We start from the raw sequence: 16,383 nt of genomic DNA, 5'->3' as shown, positions 1-16,383 counted from the left end.
TTGATATGCAGGTCCCTCTTCCTATTCATTTTCAGGTATCAGCTCAGAGACAAGTGGGTCCTCTCCACTGCCATTATGATCCATGAGAGCCATCTATCCCAATACCAGCACATTCCAAAACTCTAAGATAAAGTCAAGTTTCTATGTCACAAAGAACAGGAAAAAAAAAAGGCATAAACCTGGTAAAAACAAAGTCACTGAGCGGAAATATCACTTTTTTTTTTTTCTTTGTAAAAGAGAGATTAAGCCAATATTTTACTTGCGTAAGGTTAAGATCTGCCCTAGCTTGTCAATTTTGGGTTTCTATACAGGAGAATGGTCTTCTATTCTCACCTTTTTGAAGGGTGGAGGGTGTCTCATTGCAATTAACCTGCTTCCCTTTCAATCTGCAAAGGCGGCACTTGCCATATTCAGTACAGCCTTAGAGAAGAAATACTTCCCAAGTTCACATACAGAAATACAACCTATTTCTTACTCGTTCCCAACCACAATTTTTAACTTATAAGAAAGCAAAAATAGGTTGCTCATGGCTTTTTGGTATTTTTTTCTCTTGTTCTTTGGCTCCCAAACATACAAGGGTATTCAGCATAGATTCTTCCTCATTTTCAGGAGCGTTTGACCCAAAGAAAGGCTATCTACCAGGAGTTCCTATCAGTCCAAAGTACTGTATTGTTCAAAGTACAATTCATAGCAACAGCAAGACTCCAAGTCCCATAGAATATATCTCATCTGGAACATCCTAAAAAGTGTGCTCTCATCATAGAAAAACCTTTTAAAATCAGTGATTTTGCTATTTTAATTTACTTATTAGACAGCTGGATTTCATAAGGCTTCACATTTCAGCAGCAGTGATTTCCTTAAAGCACTCTCAGACCTGTGCAAAATAAAAAGCAACAATCTTCTGTCCTTTCTGTCCTTAGCCGGTACAAACGCAAACAGAGAGGAAGTTAGAACTTTGATATTTATTACAAGAGAGGGCAGTCATTGACAATCACATACTGTTTAGCAAGCTGCAGTAAAATCCAAAGAACAGGTAAGTCCCAAAGGAACTGGACGAGGAAGGGCAAAGTAGAAATTTATTGAAGGTGCCTTGGAACAAGCTTTGTTTGTCTTTTGTACAAGTAAAGATAAGGATGTTGCTCCTTAAGGAGGTGGGGATCGCTTCTGAAACTCCTCAAAAATCAAGCAGCTGCTGCTGACTCAAATGTAAACAAGCTAGGTTTTGAAGGGATCAGGAAGACCTTTGCTCAATTAAGCATTTATTTAGTGAGACATTCTTCCTCTCCCACCCTCCTCAAATGAATTTGATTCAGTTCTGGTAAAACCATTATCCACTAGGCTAAAGAAACCAACAACCTTCCCGTTCCCTGCAGAACCAAGCAATACCCTCCATGGGAACAAAAAGAAACTTTATGTTCTGGGGTTTTTTTGTTTGTTTGTTTTACCTTTCAATTCTTTAGCATTACTAAAAAAGGCCTATATCATCCAATGCAGGGGAGAAGGCTAAAAACCCAGGCCTGGATTAATCAAGTACTCTTTCTAATACTATGAAATGCTGTGAAAGAAAACTACCTACCAACTTAAGGGAAGTGTAGTATCAAAATACTGTTCAGGCCTCCTATTAGAGATTTTTTAAAATACTAAGCATGAATACACTCTGCTAAAAGATAATCGAATTATATCAAATTCTGGTTCAGGAAAAAACACAAAAAACACAACCTACCATAGAAATAGATGTATCTTCAGAGGGTTTATGGTAGAGACTGGAAATTTTTTCAGCACGCATAAGGTACTCTGCAGTCTTCCTTTTCACTGCTTCTCGACGAGTTGGACTCGATTCACCTCAATAGAGAAAGAAAACATTATTTTTTTCTATAGAGACAAAGATACTAAGTAACCAAAGCATGTGACTACTTTCATTTTACCTTTTTGACATACTTCGGATTGTTCATATTTATCATGACCAAGCCTAAAAATATGCATCTTATAAAGTCATAGACCTGTGAAGTATGTAAAATATATGAAAGATATATGAAAAATAAAATTTTGATCCTGTTATAGACTAAAGCAAACACTTACCTCATTTTCCATCATCTGGTATACATTCCTGTGATAACAAAAGCAAGAACCGAAACAAACTACTGATGCAGACTTTGCATCCAAAAATAAAAAGAATTACGGAAGACACAGTGAGGAACTTGGAAACAACGAAGAAATTGTCAGAAATACTATGAATAGACAGAAGGCACCATTTGAGAGACTAAGACCTCTCCCTCAGAGCTTTCTCATGCTGACTGCTCCTTTCCTGCCTGGCTCAGGGTGACATATGAAGACAAAAAGTGCTCACACCAACAACTTCACTTCCCAGATGGCTGAACATCCTCCATGTTATGCTAAATTTATCCAAATGTTTATAAGAGATGAAAATACCATAGCATGGTACAAATTCTATGTTTATTCTAAATCACAGAATCATAGAATGCTTAAGGTTGGAAGGGACCTCTAGAGGTCATCTAGTCCAACCCCCTGCACACGCAGGGTCACCTAGAGCACGTGGCACAGGACTGCATCCAAGCGGGTTTTGAAGATCTCCAGAGAAGGAGACTCCACAACCTCTCTGGGCAGCCTGTTCCAGTGCTCTGTCACCCTCACTGTTAAGAAGTTTTTCCTTAAGTTCCTGTGGAACTTTTGGTGCTTCCGTTTGTGGCCATTTCCTCTAGTTCTGTGGGTGGCCACCAGTGAAAAGAGGCCAGCACCATCCTCCTCACTGCCTCCCTTGAGGTACTTATAGACACTGATTAGATCCCCTCTCAGCCTTCTCTTCTCCAGGCTGAACAGGCCCAGCTCCCTCAGCCTCTCCTCATAGGGCAGATGTTCCAGGCCCCTGATCATCCTTGTGGCCCTGCGCTGGACTCTCTCCAGCAGCTCCACATCCCTCTTGTACTGTGGAGCCCAGAACTGGACACAATACTCCAGATGCGGCCTCATCAGGACTGAGTAGAGGGGCAGGATCACCTCCCTCAACCTGCTATGTTCAAACACACTGTGAGCAGCATTTGGTCAAAGTAGCCCTTCATTCTCCATTTGTGATGACAAAAACCCGGTCAATCAACAGCCAGGCAAAGATAAAAAGACTGTGAGCCACAGTTGTTACTATAAGGAGTTCCAGACACTGTGCTGAACACTAGTGACAGACAACTATCTTAAGACTCAGAACCATGGCACGGATTTTATATGGCACCAACAGCCCCTTCCAGTGTTAAAGCGCCGTGAGAGGCTTGCAGAGACCCTATCCCGGGCTGTGATGGGTTTCTGAACCAACAGGGGTAACCCAGCACCTCTCACACACCCATGCTCAGACAGCTAGTTACATCTTTGAGGATATCTAACAGCTATTCAACACAAAAGATAAGGCAAGGAACAGAAGAGGTAATAAATTAAACAGAGAGACACACAAACCTTAACACACAGCTGATAACAGAGGCAGTAAAAAAGACTAGAACTCAGAAGACGTTGATTGATGGGCCATTGCAGGAACCACCGTGTGTAACCTTGAAGAAATTCAACCAGAAACTTTGGAACTGATAACACAAACACAAAATTATTGTGGGTTATCAGAATGAGTCTAATAAGAAAGAGGAAACTTCTGTGGGGGACTGAGGGCCCCCACAGAACTTACTGGAGGACGTTTTCACTATTGTAGGAACATGAAAGACATCATAGATGGTCAGTGGAACGATCAAAGATGGGGAAAGAGAGAGGTTAAGGTGGCTCAGGGTGGAACAAGCATGGGGGAAGAGGGACGGGAATTAAACAGCCCAATTTTGTGCACACATTGATCCACACATGGGTCTGGCTGAGGCCTTCACAGGACCAGCACAATCTGTCCCATGTTCCTGGTAAAATCTATTCCTCCCTCTTTACTGCATGGAGCATGCTCTCTATTCCCTGTGTGCATTATACACTACCAGACCTTAAGCCAAGCTGGAAGGCAGGACAAAACATCCGAGCGCTGGACATTGCAGAGAGCAGAAGTGTGAGGGCCAGTTACCAGAGACCTTGGGGCAAGGGATATTCCCCTAGGCAGCTGTGCTTAGTAAGAGGGTTGGGGCTGTTCATATTGTCTACGTTTACAGAGTTGTCTGGAAGGCTCCATCCTTCTGTCCATGTTGCTCTGCTTGTGGTCAGCCACATGCAAAGTAAGGCTGCACACGCGTACACCTCTCAGGAACGTGGTGGGACACAGAAGGGGCATAAGGCTCTGACCCTTCCCTTCGCCCCACTTGGTGAAACAGCAACTGTGCTACTAAAAGAGAAGCAGCAAGTTGTCTGGCTGTTCAACTTTCCCCAAACACTTTTAAGACAGTAAAATGTATGCCTGAAGGAGGAAGGTGAAGCCCAATGTTGCTTTTTCTGACATAGTTTTGTTATGGCACAAGAGTGAAAAATTAAGTACTAGGTCCTTCTAGAAAATTCAGGGGACACTGAAGTTACTCTTTTGTAGACTCTCAGAAAGACTGCTTCCTCCTTCCCTGCCCAAGAAGGGATGAAAATTCCCCTGCTTTAATCAATGCTTAGAGTTGGAGAGTGAGCACCCAATGAAACACAGAGTGCTGAAGGTAGAGGCTCTCTTCCACATCACATGCATCCATATCACTAGGTCTAGCCCTAAAATAAAATCCCCTTCCCCGTAATGGCTAGAACCTATCCAACCACACAAGATTGACACAGAAAGACACACTTGGGAATAAGCAGAAAAGACCAAAGCTCTCTTCCCAGCCTTGCTGAAAGTCATCTATTACAAGACTTATTATCTGGCTTGCAGGAAAGGGGAAAAGTGATTTTTTACTTTCAGTTTACTTTTGAGCCTTTCTCAGCAAAAACTTCAAACTGTCCAGCTTCTTCAAGAACAAGTACTGTCAAAAATGCAGTATATCTTCAGCTTACAGTATTACAGACAAGTCCCAGCTCCTTAAGAGTGAAAGAAATTACTAAGAGATAAGCAGATCTTTCTGCCAACTCCAGCATCTCTTTTATCAACCCCAGTTCACTGGATTCTGCTGAAATGTCCCTAGATTGGAAGGTCAGTATTATTCTCATCCAGGGGAAAAAAAAAAAAAAAAAAAAAACACAGCAGTTTGAACTTGGCTTTATCTGAAGAGAATAGAAACAGTCATATTTTAAGGAAGTGCAACACATTTTAATAAAAACTGTTTCTTTCATCTTTATACTGGGTCTTACTGCAACATAAAATTTTATTGTGCCAACTCAACTCACAGGTGAGAATCCACATTCCTAGACACACGAAGTGGTAGTTGCTCAGGGTCGACAAGTCATCTGCAGAGCAACATTAAACTCTTCAGCCATCAGTTCCTTCAAGCAAACTGGTAGCAAACTGCTATGTTAAAGTCTAAGGCTATCAAAAAAGTCTGTGATAGACAGTGTTTAACTGTTAGTTATGTGATTTAATGGGGATGTTTACTACGTTTTTTTCACTGCTTCAGTAATTTTAGGGTAATTAACACAAACAAGATAGGATGTCCCTTTAGAGCTTTCTTTCTTCCCCCTATTTTCATATTAATTTCAGGGTTTTTTTTTCTACTTTTCCTTCCCGTGAAATCTGTTAAAAGGAATTTACACTATTCACTATTCACTCATTAACACAAGGTGATGAGTAATGATAAACAATTTATTAAACTAAAAAAAAAGAAAAACCCTTTAGTATTTATATTAAGTTTCAGGTCATAAAAGTTCGAAAAACCAAATAAACCTTTAAGACAGTTTTAAGACACAGAATAAAAGATATTAAAGCTGTGACACATATATATACTTATAAATATTGCATTATTTATTGCATTTGTATGTTAAGGGATAATGCTTTTAAAGTCACTCGAGATAGGTACTTTTAAAAAAAGGAACAAATTTAAACCAAATGGCGTTTATTAGAAATAAATATTGTGTGAGCATGTTGACTTATTTCAATTTCATGGTCAGCCTACAATAAGCTAAAGAGGTATCTCTCTAATTATAATTTATAACTTGAAAGGCATTTTTCTTTAAAAAGCAGCAAACAGGAAATGTTTAAAGTGTGTCAAAGCTTTTGATGAATCTTTACAACTGCTCATAAAAGCTCATCCTGCTTAAAATAATATTGATTTTTCATTTATTTTCCTAGATACTAGAAGATTTATGTTTCATCTGATCAGGATCAAAGTCTTCCCCCTCCTGATCACTGAGATTAAATCAGCAATGTCATTTTACATGTTTAAAAACTGTGCAGCTAAAGCGAGATGTAAGAGCGTAGTAATGCTGATGATAGAGCCCTCAGAATAAAAACCCCTCAAGATTCCTGTCTCTCTCCCTCTCCGCATTTGCTGCGGAGCAGCTGTGCCTCACACAGATTCACATGAATGAAAATATTAAGGCGAGAAACCACCCACTTAGTTTATTTTCCATATGACTTTCCTGTAATTATTTTGTAAACTGTTCACACAACAATATATAAAAACATCTGCAAAAACAGGTAATTAATGTGTCAAGCCAAACTAATGCATTTTTATGGTGTCCATGCTTCGTCAACTGTAATTATAACTCTTTTTAAGCAAATGATGATGTGTTTGTTGCAATGTGCAAGTGGTTATTTTAGATGCTCTGTTTACTACTACTGCAAACAGAATATAAAAACTCTGCAGCTACTTTGTTGCACATATAAGCCTTCATCTACACAAGCAGGCTGCTCCCTCATTTTCCAAAGGCTTTGCCTCTTTGGAAAAAAAAAAAAAAAAAAAACACACACACAAAACTTAAAATGAAAATCGGCTTTGGAAAGGCAGATCAGGCCACCCACTCACCAAAGTAACAGTAGCCAGGGCATTAAGAGAGCAGCCAATGATTTAAAATTAGATCTTTATTTTTTATTTCTAAGGATGGTTCAGCTATAATGTATTTACAAAAGTCATGCATTCCTTACAACACGAAAATGATCCTGAGAGTCTGATAGAAGCCTGCCACAAATACCAAAATTACAGTGCTGCTGAGCTCATCTTTGACTTGCCTGCTGGCTTTCCCAATGGACCACTGGTTCAAATGAGAAGCATGGAGAAGAAACTGTTCCTACTGTATGCAAATAACAGTGCTACCCGGGAAAGTAGTAATATTATTATAAAAAGAGTTTTCTACCCACATTGTCATGGCTCTTCAGAAGAGCACATATCTTTCAAAAATTAACTAACTCAATATCAAAGTGTTAAGTAACAGCTCAGTCAGCTGCTTATTCAACTGCCAGGTCAGCTATAATTGTATCACGTAGGAAAACGATTTATGTTGAAACGTTAACAGCAAAAACCTAACGAAAGGTGACCACGTACAATAAACACGACAACAGCAACAAAATCTGTGAGAGAACCACCACAGAGAAATCAGTGTGGAGGAAGCGCTCCCCAACTTGCTCTTCTGAGAGCTTAGCAGTAGGTTGACACCTCTCTGCAGACACAGGGCCGAATGAAGCCACCCGGACTTGCAGGGTGGCAAGAAGCAAACAGCTCCAGCCATCGTTTGCCAGTGACACACAGTGATACCGAGCATGGCAGTTGGGTCAATCACAGTGTGAGGGTGCTGCGGGAGCCCTCCCTTCCTGCCCTCGTGCGTGTCCCCACGGCGCCATACGGGCTCCCTCAGGAAGGGCCGCCCTGCCGCGAGCGCCTCAGTGCCGCCCCTACCTAACCAGCTGCTTCGCTGGGCCCTAGATATTTCCACAGAGGAGGCAAGACTCCAGTGGGCACAACTTCTCCCAAGCCTCTGTAACCTCCTCATTCCCAGTCTTCCTGCTCTTTTCTCCGACTTGCTAAAAATACACGTGGGCTGCCTTTGTCTAAGCACACTTCAGAAGAGACGTGCTTCAGGAAGGCCTGTCCTCGGGCAGAGCGGGCTACAAGGAACTTGCCGGAGACTGCCTGTTGTGCCAACCCCAAACTCCATGCACTTAACAATTTAAACAGTAAAACTTTCTCTAAATACTGAAATCTTCAATGAAACATTTATAATTGCCAAATCTAATAGCTATAATACCATTTTTTATTTTTAAAAGTTTCTTTATCTTCTTCACAGTCTTCCTGCACATATCACCCAGCTGGATTGCAGAATTTTTCAAAGAATTGCTCTCTATAAAAATGCAAGGGAGTAAGCCTTAAAAGATTTATTTCTTCTCACAATGAAAAGAGGTTTAGCAGCACCTTCCTTATTAGTGGGTAGCCCAGCTGTTATTTTTGCCTAATTGGTTCAAGAGGACCTCTGTTCTTCTTAGGGCAAACACTTCTTACATCATGGGAAGCAGCCTCCTTTGTCCACAGTAGCCAAACAAAAGCTCGGGCACACGGCAAGGGACAATGCGACTCGAGCCCGCACAAATCTGTGACCGCTTCGGGCACAGCTTCGTAACCCCAGCGCTTCAGAAAAGGCAAGAGCCGCTGATTTAGAAACGAGCCCCACAAACTTTGGCAGAAGAGTGGGCGAGCTTTTATTTTCAACCAATTACAGGAGCGAAACGCAGCAGATGCTGGGGTAGTTGGACACCTTAGGATCCAGGAAAGAGCTTTCAGCAGCAGGCAGCACTTTGGAACGGTGAAATAAGCTTGCTAGCTGGTCATCTTTAGTATGCTGTATAATGCATTAATGATTTACGTTGGGGTGGGAGCCAATTACGCTGTTAAAAAGAGACTGTAAATATTAAGAAATAACCCCAAGATTATGATCCTTGTGGTATTTTTTTTTTCTTGAGGAAGATCACTTCAAGCACCCACCCACCCACACATTTTGGAAGAGTCAAAAATGACTAAGATGCATGACATTCCTCACACCTATTCTTTCCTGTTTTTTGAAGACTCAGGACAGTACTGTACTCCAGCAAGGAAGAAAGGCAACTCAAAGATTAAACCGCACATGTGGAGGAACAAATGTGTGACAGTGAGTGGGCACCTATGAATCCTCCTTCTAACTTCTGAGCGTGTTTATAACAATTAGGTCTATATTTTTTAATACCCATGCCTTCTTCATTGCCTGTTGCTCTACACACACACAAATAGTCAATTCCTGTGGGATTAGCAACTCTGTATCCTGTGGCAAACCTAGGTCTTGTCTGAAGACTTTTACACCACCTACCTAAATATCTCTCTGGAGAAAAAAAATAAAACACAAGCCACCAGCACAGGAGAGAGAAAATACATTGCTAAACTCCCTTGCAGTCTCCCTCCCTAACTAAGAGAGCTAGTCTGACTGAGAATTAGCAGCCACAAACACAACTTGTTTCACAGCAGAGGAAGCCCAGGCACACAGACATCTACCCCTGAAGTTAGAAGTTATTTTGTTTGAAGAATAAAGCATTGCAAAAATAAAGAACGACAGGGTGGGGGGAAGCAACCATGAGACTGTCCTGATAGTCTCATGGTAGAGCTCATATCTCATATAGACACAAGATATATGTATATGTTGTGCTAAAATATACATATTATAGTATTATCTATATATATATTAGCACAACTCATACGTTCTTTTTTATGTACCTTTACGGAGTACTGTGGGAAATACTACCTTTCCACTACTAAAAAGAAGAAAAGGGTCACTGACCTGAAACTCTAAAACTGAAGAGCAAGCAGCAGGCCCTGTAGAGATCAAACCTATACACTAGTCTTTCCACACAGTTCTGAAGCCAGAGAGGCTATTTTAAGATACAGGTGGGAAAAGACAAAAGGAAGATGGGAAATCAAATTAGCAAAAACTGCTTTAAAAAATTCTGCATGCAGTATCATGCTCTTGTTGAATATTTGTGCAACTTTTCCCTGTCAGCTAATTCACCTAGCCCACCTGACTCATTTAATTTTACAGCCAGGGACTGCGATTTTCTCACTTATGGACAGAAGCTGCGCAGTCAACTAGATCAGTCTCCTCTGTCCACACCATATGTTGAAAGACGTGCAGCAGCCCCACCGGTCCTTCTGCTGGGAGGCAGGAGCCCCGCACAGCAACGGTGACGACGCGCTCGATGCTCTGGGCTGCAGCCGCGCGGGCAGGGACAGACGTCTCGGAGGCCGCAGAGCGCCTTGCACAAGCTCCTTAGCAGCAACCTGGCAAGGAGCTCCCATAAAGACAGGCTCAAATACCTCGGAAAAGTCACATAAATGAAGCCAGCAAAACTAGCTGTTCTTTCCTGATATGGTAAACAGATGGTTTTTTTAAGCGCATCTTGTCACGTACTTATTTATTCCTTAACAGTCACATATTAAGTACTGCCGAGTCATCTCTGCATCATTCGTTACACAGTGGCTTTCAGTCATTGCTACAAGTCCCCTGTACGCGTATGCTAAAAACTCTAAGCCGGGCAGAAGATAACCCAAAAACAGCCCTTTATCAGCCTCTTTGCACACATAAGTTTTGAAGTCCATAGAAGACTTTGTCTTGAATATTTATTTACATACCAGAATGTGGTTCTACTTACATGTTACCAGACTTCATCTTTACTAACAGATGCCATATTTTGCTGCTTCACGGTGATGAGGGGTATACACCCGTAATTCTGCATATGGAATGGATTTACTCAGGGTAATGCCATGGGATGGCACAAGTCTGCTCTACAGCGGCCTTGGAAGTCAACGCACATCAGTTACGAGCAGTTCATGGCCCACACTAACACGAGTTTTAGCATCACGGAGAGTACAGTATGACCATATGACACACAAGCAAAATACAATATTTTAACCACCCTTTCTTAACCCAGTTGCTAGTCGATAGACAAGTCCTCCCCAAACACCTAAGCTACTAAAACTGGGTCTACAACACCACAGCTGTACAAGGCACTTGAAGAGGGACGGCACTGCATGGACAGCCCAGTCCAAAAGGGACTTGATGCACCACCACCCCTGTGTGTCCCGGGCCCATGGAAACCCAGGGTCCCCAAAACAATCTTGAACACACAATATTAGCACAGAGTTCCTCGTTTTGATTTAGGTGACATCCAGCCAATGTGTCCTGACACCTCTAAAAACCCAGGTTTACCACTTCCTCAAAAACACAGCTTTAATGAGGTAACTGTTGGGTAGCCACAGACTCACCGAGGATAGTGTTTAACTGTGTAAGAGATTGCTACTCTCAGCGATAAACACTATCCAGAGGACCTAATTTAACAAGTGAAAGGAATACAAAATAGCTATTTTGTTGCAACAGATACAAGCTTCCTAAGCACCATTCAACAAAGGAGCAAAGGTGCTTTCCACTCTGAAAGCCAGAAACACTCCTGAAACAGCCAGGGCTCTTCCTCCCCTTTTCATGAAGCACCGACTTTTTGGCACTCTCACAAGCATGCCCCTTTTTGTATCCCTGGCTCCATCACAGGTTCAAACCATACTCCATCGTAACCCCGGGAATTAGATACAAGTTGGTTTGCTTTTGGTATGTCCAGAAATATCATCTAGTTGTCCAAAGCATTCTCGGTATTTCATTGTATATGCATTTCTGGGTTAAAAGGCAAAGTCATTTTACTGGGCTTTCTGTAATTCTGTAATTTTGGTTCCAGCTCTGTTTACTACATAAACACCAAAATAACATAAAGCAGCATGGAGTTAACGTTTGCAGGCTGCTTCCAAAGACACCAACATATTATCTAGAAGTTGTAGATACCTAATGCAAAAGACAGATATCTGGAAAACACAGGTTGCGGGAGTAGGAATTCCTTCCTTTACTCTTTCCATAATTTCAGCCTCTCAATCTGTTTTCTTTTTTTTTTTTTTTTTTTGTCTCCCCACAACATAAACTATGTTCTACAGCAAAATGAGGGAAAGCACTAGCTTTGCATACAACACAGTTAGCCTTCAGACGAGAAGCTGGTGGCTTGCTATCAATTAGGGTATTTCCACCACTGGGCCTTACGCAAGACATTGACCTCATGTTAATAAAACAAAAGAACAGCTACAGCTGCGAGCCATAGTTCCTAATTGCTAATATATTTATTTTCTAGTATGTTTAAAAAAGCTGGAATATTTGAATTCCAGGAGGTTAAAGAATTGCCTCACCATTTTCTAATCCACTATCCCACAGCCCATTACAGACCTGCTTTCCAAAAGCTCCGGTCTTGCACACACTCAAATGCAAAAGCAGCAGCAGAACGGGTAGGTAGTCAGAGGAGAAAGGAAACAAGTGTTTTTACTCCCTCTCACTGGATATGAGGGAGATGTTACAAACAAAACTAAGAATGGGTAGCTCAATGGCTCTGCTCCCATGTCAAGAATTTGCTCTTCTCCTACGCATTGCCAAACGTGTGACGTGGAGTGCACACGCAGAGCTCAGTTAGGTCTAAGACATTTACAGAGCAGATGTCCAGAGCCCAAGTTACACAACGGCCTCTCACCACACACATCCTTTACGTCAGCGCCTATCAGGCCTTTTGGCAGGACTGTAAACAGGGCATTAAGAGATTTGGCATTAAAACACAAGAGGTAACAGAAGAAAATACATGGGCAGTTTGCACATGTATATATTTAACAGCACCACATTTCTGAGAGCACGTACACAGAGATGAAAACCAAGTCAAGACAGATGCTCCCTTGGTGAGAGTGAATACAACACGTCGCCTCCTCCGCACAAGTGCCACCAGCTAAGAAAGTTATCAAAAATGACAGAGCTCTGAATACTCCAGCTGCCTTTTCAGAAGTCAGCTACTAACTAAAACTAAACAACACAAGTCTACAGAGTTGCAGTAATAAATTTACACATACACCATTTTGATAAGCCAGCCTTAAGGAATAAAAAGATCTCCTTGTAGCAAGGAAAAACGAGCAGCTGGCAAAAAAGCTCATCTGAGATGAGCACAAAGCCCCTCCAAGTTGGTTACATTCCAGAGGTAATTCTGAGAGAAGTTTCAAATAGAGGACTGGCAATGAATCTTTTGGGTACCCTGGCTACATTTTCTGAGTCAATTTTTTTAGTGTCTATTTCTATTTTCTTGGTGCCACCATGTGGCAAAAATATGTATTGTCATTTTACATGTAAAAGTCACTTTTACTCCATTCTGCATATGAGTAAGATAAAACAGTAATATCTGAAAGTGAAATATGGTGTACATTGTATATATTTACATAAAAATGTGTACACAAAATAGACTGAAATTGTCAACTAGTTACAAGTAAGTCCATAAACATGTTTTAACAATTGTCTCATCCTTATCTTTAAAACAGGCATATTTTTGTGTGAAATGTATAACTAGGTGTGTTTAATTACAGTGATTCATTTAAGGCTTTTTGTTACACGGTATATTGAATATTTATGTTTCCACATTAAACATGATTTAAAAAGTGACACATAGATTAAAAAGTGACACAAACGTCTATAGGGAGTAGAAGTCATGAATAACTAGAAAGCATTTGTGGTTCAGTAAGACGTTTGAATCGGCCTGCTCGCTATGAAGAGGACACCACAATCTCCCTGCCAGCTTGCAGAAGCTCTAGAAATAACAGGACACAAGGTGAACTGGATCTACCCAAAACCAGGGGAAGTGCCCAGCGGGGGATGGACCATCCATTTCTTTTCCATTTCCACAGCCACACAGGGTAACAGAGAAAAGAGAAAAGAGCTGACTTGTACACAGGCTAGTTTGTATTTTCCAAAGGGATAAGATGCCAGATGAAAAAACATTCAGTTTAATTATTCCCTCCCTTGTGTTGTAAGGATGAAATGAAATGGACTACCCAGAATTTGTGGGCGCCAGCTACACATCTCTCCATCCACAGAGGAAGCCCTATCTCTACAGGTACCACTACCATAAATTTGTTATAAACTCCCACTGTACCATCTAAGCAGCATCAGAGAAACAAACAGGGCAGAGTATTTGTCACACATTTCTGAGACTCCTTGATATTTTGCAGGTGAAGCAGCAGGATGAGTAGCCAGTCAGTGAAACAAGAGTCCTTACAGAAAAGGCTCACAATAAGAACTGAAGGGCTCCACTCACCCTGCTTTAATGAGTCACAGTGCATCAGTTGAGCCAGTCACTTACCATGCATGCAGGTGTAGCCTTTCACAGCTGCAAGGTAACGTATTAGCATAAGGACTATCACAGATTCAAAACCAACATGCTGACAGAAGGTCTGCCAACAGACTCAACATCAAGAGTGAAAAGCACACGGATAGCATGGGCAAGGAAAGATGAGGTACTTTTAAAAAGCTACAAGCACCAACCAGCAACCCTACTGACGTCACGAGGACTTGCAAAGAAAGGGGTGGGTTTTCTTTTACAAAATATGAAGACACAGTACAAGCAAAGGCTGTGAACATTTGCTTGGCCCACACCTCATCTCTCACACCTCACTTCTATCCACTACTCTTCATCAGCCCCTGTTAAGCCAGCTCAGCAGGTAACTTTAATCCCTAGAACCATCCAGTGTGTCTGCCATGCTGAGGGCTCTGCTATGGAACATGGCTGGATGTGTTAGCTCCGAAGCTCAGGCGTTATGCTGCTCTGGAGCTATGTGCTACATACAGTCAAACACAGCCTGTGTTCTGATCCTACCTGCTTCGTTTGTGCAGGACAGGATACACAGACAGCGAGTTCGCTGCAGGAAAGAACAAACCTTCCCTGTGCTTAATACTTCTAAGTTCTTCTTGGACAAAATACAAATAAATGCAGCTATCGCTCTAAATTCCCAAGAGTCAGAAGAGGAAAGAGGAAGAAGGAGAGAGAAAAAAAAAAGTTCCTCAACTGACAGAGACCAAGAAGAATCTTGGAGTTTATATGGAGTTGCATCCAGTAAATCAACAGCAGCTTTTGCAGACATACATTGACATACCAGAGAGTTTGGGTTTTGTTTGTTTGTTTGTTTTTAATATCCTGTTCTCCCTAAAGCTGTGCGGAGACGTAAGTTTATGTATGTCTTCTAGCTAGAAAACGAACAAGTCAGTGGAAGATGCAAGAATCTGGGAGCCAAAAATAGTTCTAATTCTGCTGTGAAGGGAAAGTTAACCTGAGCCTGCCTCTCCCCATGCGTAAAATGGGGATAATTAATCCTCACTTAACCATGTAAATTAAATAATGTTTCAACAGTGCTGCGAGCGCCACATATTAATTAATGCCTAGGTAATAAAAAGGGAAGGAGAGAGCGGGGAGAAAAATGGCAGTGTTCTGCTACTTACCAATAAGTCTGAGGTTATGCTGCAATTTTAAGAGGAGATACCTGGCACTGAGAGGATGAGCCCTTAAGTTACCATTCAGTCTTATAGAGAAATATTTCTCTCACACACACATATGCACAGCAGCAATCAAGTACATGAAAGCCGAGCACACACCCTTCTACCCATCACATTTCTGTGAAACACAGTAAGCAGATGCTAACTGAGGAAATGCCATAACCAAATACTCATAAACAGAGATAGGGCAAACACAGCAAGAAGATGCATACCTTGAACCCCCTCCAGAAGCAGATCAACCCCCTTTCTGTAAAAGCTGAAGGCAGTTTCGTAATCTTCCTCCTCTTCCTTCTTCAAGGCCAGTTTTATCAATTCTCCTGCTTTCTCCAAGTAATCTTGTTTGCCAGACTTGAGTTTTAAGCTTCCAGTAAACAAGCCATGGCTCTCCCTCTCGCCTTCAGTCTTGCTCCACTCCTGCTCAGATGCCACCATGCTTTGTGCTGGGGACTCGGAGAGAACACCAACACCGAAGGCTCTAGTGGGGGAATTTTGGTTGGATGCCATTCCATCATCTAATTCAGCAAGAGAGTCTACATCAACCGTCAGAGAGATCAGGTCACTGTCACTAGAGAGTCCTGGAAGTGTAAATCAGAAGAACATCTATTATTTTAGATTTCTTACACCATAGCAGCCTCCAAAACTCTTCATTACAACACCAGCTCCAATTCAAACTGTAAGCATAAAGATTTTAACTTCCTTTTTTGAGCTTCCTGAGATTTTGCACTGAGTGCTCCAGGTGCCCCTGCTGGAGCAGAGGGGTTGGACTAGATGATCCCTAGAGGTCCTTTCCAGCCTCAACCATTCTGGGATTCTGCGATTTCCCTGTATGCAAGTGTGTCTTAGAAATCCAGTTTTTAAGACCCTGAAGGTGCATTGTTTTCGAAGTTAGTAACAAAATTCCCTGACCTAGCCTTCAGTCTAACATCAGAAATGAAAGGACAAACAACTATCATATTAAACTTCAAAGTCCTCTTACTAATGGGTTCCAGGAAATTATGAGCCTCCCTGGGTGGGTACTCTCAGAAAACAGAAACAGCAGGAGTCAAATTACTATCACAAGAATCCCAACATCCTATTTTACAGTCAGCTTACTGGTCCGTAAGGCACAGCATCACAAAAATATTGAATTAGGAGGTAGAATTCACACAGCAGCGACTG

General features: G+C 41.6%; 1 protein-coding gene across 2 annotated transcripts in view; it reads right to left on the bottom strand.

Moving 5' to 3' along the window:
- RPS6KC1 (ribosomal protein S6 kinase C1) overlaps nt 1-16,383 on the bottom strand; it is an 81,243-nt gene that overhangs the window by 45,521 nt on the left and 19,339 nt on the right. For both annotated transcript variants that reach the window (XM_088532005.1, XM_088532011.1), the window contains 2 exons: nt 15,438-15,800; nt 1,724-1,842 (listed from right to left, as the gene is read on the bottom strand). In XM_088532005.1, coding sequence (XP_088388131.1) covers nt 1,724-1,842; nt 15,438-15,800 — 482 coding nt within the window. The remainder of the gene's footprint in view (nt 1-1,723; nt 1,843-15,437; nt 15,801-16,383) is intronic.

Source organism: Tinamus guttatus, unplaced genomic scaffold (assembly GCF_059628265.1).
Source record: "Tinamus guttatus ecotype Peru unplaced genomic scaffold, ASM5962826v1 Tinamus_guttatus_pri_ptg000033l, whole genome shotgun sequence".
NCBI classification, from domain to species: domain Eukaryota; kingdom Metazoa; phylum Chordata; class Aves; order Tinamiformes; family Tinamidae; genus Tinamus; species Tinamus guttatus.
The sequence above is the reverse complement of the archived record's forward strand: the minus strand, read 5'-3'. Positions and strand labels throughout refer to the sequence as shown.